Below are 6303 nucleotides of genomic sequence, written 5' to 3' on the forward strand. Positions count from 1 at the left end.
TATGTATTTTTCCACAAATATCACAAAAAATCAATATAAAATAAATACATTAATTTACAATTTCTATTAGGTACGTTTAATACAACTCCTCGAGAGACTTCTTTACTACATAGGATATGTAGACAATCCTAATGATGACGATGTCACAAAACTGGTAAGGCTAAGCGCTTTAAAATGGGCATGTACTCTTGGTCACGAGGAATGCAAGAAAATGGCCGCACTTAAATTAAGTGAACATCTCGTGGATCCTAAAACTCACAAGTAAATTTCTTACGCTCGCGATTGTCTCGTAAATTTCTGTGTGTGCGCGTGAGCGCATATGCGCATGCATATGGATATATTAGTTGCTTTCCATTTACACACAAGTGAAACTGAACCTGAAGTGAGCTAAGTATTTCGTATTCAGATTATGTGTGTGACGTCATTACTTTATACTTTGATAAATTTACATTTGATAACACAGATTTAACATCATTTTTAAATTGAGTTTACATGATTCCAACAGCAAAAAACTTGCAGCAATATTATTGCAAGTTTTGTGCTGTTGGAATCATGTAAACTCATTGCTGCAACGTGTAATGTTGTTACAAAACTTGCAGCAATATTGTTACAACTTTTGTGCTGTTAGGAGTCTCACCAAAGCACACGTCTCGATCTTGTGCATATTGTAAATAAAAACTCAGTTGAATCTTATCAGAATGCGCATTCAACTAAGTTATGATATAATAAGTGAGAATGATTTGAGAATCATTCTCACTTATGTGTAAATGAAAAGTAGCTATTGTAACTGATTCTCTTGAATCCCTATTCTTATTTTAATAATGTAACGATATAATAATATGCCGTTGCTTATAAGATTGGAAGAATAGCGCAGAACAGGAATTCCATTTTACAAAATAAGGTTGCTTAATAATACGTATACGTAAAAATATAAAATTTAAAATTAGTAAAATAGATAGTCGTTATAACATATGAAATGTATGTATCAGTACTTAATTATAGATATATATTTTAGAATTTTATATGAGGAGGAATTTATGTACTGTATTGGTATGATGGCAGCCAATAGGACTACTTGGGATAAAATGTTGGAATTATATCTAAAAAACGAAAAATTGAAAATACAAATATTAGAAAGTTTGAGTTGTGCTGAAGATCCTGATATTATTATCAATTACTTAAATATTATATCATTGAACACTTCATTATTTCACGATGATGAGCATTCTTTTGTTTTCAAGAATGTTCTTGAGAAGTATGCGTGCAACGACAAAATCCGTGACTACGTATTAAAAAATGTGGAGACTATAAAACCTAGGTATTAATATTTCTCTTCGTAGATGTATACTATATTATTTTTTTCTATATAATTATAAAAATTTATTAATTCTATACAATATTTTGTCTTTATATAGATCATTTACTACAACTGCAGTGATAAAGCTTATTCTTGAAAATGTTTACTCTAACGAACAAATTGACAAGGTAAATTTTACGATTTACATACTGATTATTGATCTTTTCATAGCGTTTTACAGCTCGTATAACACAGAATATGCAACATTGCTATAGTATTGCAATATTATTGCAATATTGTGAGAATATTGCAAATTATTGTTGTTGCAATATTACTAGAATTTCCTGTGTTGCAATTTAAATGAAAAACTATTCCTCAGGCCGATTTATGAATTAATTCAACTTTATGTAACTTAATAATATTAATTTTATATAAATTAATATTCATATCATTAATTACTTTATATGTTTGTAATTACTTACATATTTAGACTATATTTTTATATTTTTAAGGACAATTATATTATAAAAATATAGTATAAAATAAGCACGTGCTTTAAAATAATATGAATTGAACTTTAATTCACAAATTAATACAATATTAAATCGATAAGATCTAACCCAAGTAGATCTAATACAAGTAGCAAAGTAACTCCGTTTCTAAAATTTTTATTTGTGTGCATGTAGGCAATCGAACTGCAAGCAATAATTTTTGTGTGCAAACGAACTGTCGACAAAAGTTATGTAGGCAAATGATACTGTAGGCAATCGATTTGTAGGCAAACAAGATCCCCCCTAAATATATTATTTGAGAATCGGTATAAATGAAAAGCAGCTATTGTAACTGATTCTCTTGAATCCCCATTCTTATTCTAATACATCATATATGTATATTTATCTTAACATTATATTAAATTAAAAATTACATATTGTATTGAATTTATTTATTCAATTTATTTATTTAATTTATTTATCTCAAACTAATCTGTTCCAGGTACAAACATTCTCAGAAACTAATTTTAATCAAGATCCAGACACTTTGTATGCAATTCAAATAATGATAGAAAAGCGTAAAGAATATCTTGAGTTTATCATACAACATGTTAAGAAGTGGTTTTTCTACAGAAAAGAAGACTTCATTGTGAAGTGATCATTGATCTGATTAATCAACGAGATGAAATGTAATGCAAAACACATATTTATTCCTATATGAATGTTGTAATAATATTATTTGTATCCAGTACTATCATCTTGTAAATATTTTTTAAATTATTTTAATTTAATTTTCCAAAATGTTTCAATATTTTTATAGTATATCTGGGAAAACTATCAATAAAGTCTTTTGACACATTAATCATCTGTAACAGTCTTTTATTGACAAATAATTCATATAATATTACATAATACGTAAAACTCTTTGTATTTGTGTGTGTGTGTAAAATATTTTTATAAATACTAAAACTTTATTAATTACATTTAATACAGAATAATTGTAATTAAATTATCTCAATTGACAAATATATTATATAATATATCTACATTTCTAGATTATATGAATATGTATATATAGTAGTGTCGTTATTTAATAACAATTCCTAAACAGTATAGTTAATAGCATTATTATTATTATTATTATTACTATCTTTATAGATGTTTGATTTGGAATAGAAGACATGAAATAATAATGTGTGTCACAATGTATTAAAAAATCAACTAAATAATAAAGGTATTTTTATTTAAATAAGAGTTTATTGTATACAATTTATTATATACAATAAAAGCATGTAGATAATTTTATATTATTCATAACTTTCTTTTTTTTTTTTTTATATTTGCACTTTTTTCACTAAACAAATTAACTTCTGAGAAGAAGAAAGTGAAGTTCATTTATAAGAATTTCTGTAAAGCATTGATCGGCAACAGCTGCAACTTTTGGGAGAAAGTCATATATCAAACATATGCACGAACCATAGAGTAGTATAGAGGAAACATGAATCGACAGACTAGTACATAACCGGACATATAAAGAGAAAGAGAGAGAGAAAGAGAGAGGGAGAGGGAGAGGGAGAGAGAGAGGGAGGGAGGGAGGGAGGGAGAGAGAGAGAGAGAGAGAGAGTTGGAGGAATAGAGAAAATATGAGAAAATAAATACCTTGATAAATTAAATATAATAATAAAACTTAATTTATACTTTTGTTTTACTCTATTTTTATACATTCTTATTTTTCTATCTTTTATTTTAGACTTTTATCTTATAATGGCAAAAATGTGAACATGTTTCAGTTTAATGACAACTATACTAGAATTACGTAGAATAAACGCAATAAATTTTTGTATAGATGCAAATATGTGTCAAAAATCTTTTAGAAAATTTGAAATTGCTCTAAACATTTTTATATTATAATCAATTATTTAAATGTTATACTGTCGGACAATATTTGACATTGCGATTAAGAAATCCTATTTCATCTTTTTTCAATCTGGTAATTAATCATTTATCATTTATACAATAATTAGATGTTTAAATACATGTTAAGAAATCTTGAAAGATTCGAATTCAAGCAATAACATCTTGAGAAATACGTATGCTTCGAATTTTCTATTAAAATGTAAGAATTTTTTAAAATAAACTGTAGCATGTAATCTTGTTATGTTATTTTTTATATTTATTAAATATTTGTCATTATTGTTAAATTTCTTTATGCAGAGCTTCTCATTTTCAATTTTTTGTAACGTTTTTTTTTGTCGATGACTTCATATTCAGAATCGGTTCTTACTTTAAGATTCTTTTAAATAATTTCTTAAGCTGCTAATGCAGCCTTATGATTTATTTATGACAGCTTAAAACTGTAGAGAAATGGTTTTAAATAAGGTCCGATCATAATTTATTAATACCGCCTTATAAGTTTCAACATACGTTATCGGAAACAAAAATACATAGTTCAAAATTTGATAAAGGTCGTCTTTATATTGACACATACAATGTATTTACAATAGCATCAGAGACATTGTAATCATTATTTGGGAATCTTTCGAGGTGGCAAGACGATAATCGCGCAGTTATGCTGAAGTATCTAATATTAAAAGATCGACAATTGCAATTAATCAATTACAATTAATGCGAGTCAACTATATTTTTTATCTGTACGAAGGTGTAACATACAAAGTAAGTAAAAATATAATAATTTAATTAATGTCTATCCATCATTAAAGTTATCAAAAATATGTGAAATGTAATTCCAATTATTTTATAAAATAGAGTACGACAAAGTTTAATTTCATTTCTTCGAGAACTTATTTTTTATGATGAGATATTTTACATTTTATTCTGACACATAATTACATAAAATATAAATTAAATAACTTGTAATAATGTACATTAAATAACTCGTAAATTATTAATTTTTCGATAATATTTGATTTAAGGATTATTCTGTATATTACTCACGCGCGCACGCGTACACACACACACACACACACACACACACACACATTTGACTTTACAAAAATAATAAAAAAAAAAGTATTTTTACATATGATATAAGATAAACACTTATATCATATGTAAAAATTACAGATTAATAAAAGTTTTAAACTATTTTTTATTGTGGAGAATTCCATTAATAATTTGTTTACGAAATAAATTAAAAATTAGTTTATTATTTATTTTTACTTTTGAATTGATTTGGAAACTAAGAAATAACAATTATAATTCTAAGAGTCAATCTTATAATTTCCGAGAACAAAACCTTTCTTTTTAATAATTACTCTAACTAATGGTTAAATTCAAATATTATATGACACCAATAATGTGTTTATGTTATTTAAGTTTGATAACAAATATTCTTTATGGACAAATGTAAATAGTGCTACTTAAATGTCTAAAATTATCTTTAAAATGGAATAAATTAATTTTTTATTTGGTTTTTATAAGAAAAAATTCTATGAAAAAAAACAAGATAAATTAATTACGAGTACATCAAAATATTCTTAACAGATATTAAATACATGATTCTTATAATAAAAAAGTGCAAAATTTATTTTTCCCATTTCTTTTCATTTTTATGTAAAAATTTATGTTAAACCACAATAACTTTGTATTTTTTTATTTTTTCTTTAATGAACAATCGTAGGTACGTAAAAAGAGGGATTCAATATGGGATTTCTGAAGTTACTAAATATTGGCCTGATATTGGCCGTAAGAACGATTCCGTGCATCAGTCGAAGTAGAGAAATTATTGAACGATTACCGAATAACACGATACCAGTTCACTATAACATCAATCTGACACCGTATCTCAAGGAAGGCAATTTTACTTTTTACGGCGAATCCAATGTCAATATTGAAATTCATTATGCATCGTCAAAAATAAGCTTACATTCAAGAAAATTAAAAATAAATAAAACGGCGACAACATTGATTAATGACAACGGTACGATTTATAAACCGATAGAACATATTTACAATATAACAACCAACATTTTAACACTGAATTTTAATGATATGTTATCGCCCGGTCTGTACATTCTGAATATGAAATTTGCCGGTAATTTATCAAAGCGTTCTCAAAAACAGGGTTTTATGAAATTTCGGTACACAACCTCTAAAGGAAACACGTAAGTAAATATTAAAACATGAAAATATATTTGCAACATAATGACTGCGTTCTGCAAGAAAACTAATCAGTTAGCGCTTAGTGATTCTTTAATATAATTGGTTCTTACACTTAGATTTTACGAAGAACTAAAGGTAAGAAACAATCATATTAAAGAATCACTAAGCACTAACTGATTAATTTTCTCTGTTGAACGCAGCCATAGACAGTTTTTGTTACTATCTTGTTTTGCTTCTATTATTGTTTCTATACTGAAAAAGTTTTTTTGATGAAATATAATTATAATATACATACATATATATATATATATATATATATATATATGTGTGTGTATATTATATATGTTTCTAAATATTAGTTTTTTGTTCTCCCAAATTAATTTTCTAGATAAT

At 25.9% G+C, this 6303-nt stretch overlaps 1 protein-coding gene across 1 annotated transcript in view; it reads left to right on the forward strand.

The window, feature by feature from the left end:
• LOC108756161 overlaps positions 1-6303 on the forward strand; it is a 50561-nt gene that overhangs the window by 5408 nt on the left and 38850 nt on the right. Inside the window, 3 exon segments of the mRNA XM_018499770.1 lie at positions 71-261; positions 1016-1318; positions 1416-1485. Of these exon segments, the coding sequence (XP_018355272.1) occupies positions 71-261; positions 1016-1318; positions 1416-1485 (564 nt within the window).

This window comes from Trachymyrmex septentrionalis, unplaced genomic scaffold (genome assembly GCF_001594115.1).
Source record: "Trachymyrmex septentrionalis isolate Tsep2-gDNA-1 unplaced genomic scaffold, Tsep1.0 scaffold97, whole genome shotgun sequence".
NCBI lineage: Eukaryota > Metazoa > Arthropoda > Insecta > Hymenoptera > Formicidae > Trachymyrmex > Trachymyrmex septentrionalis.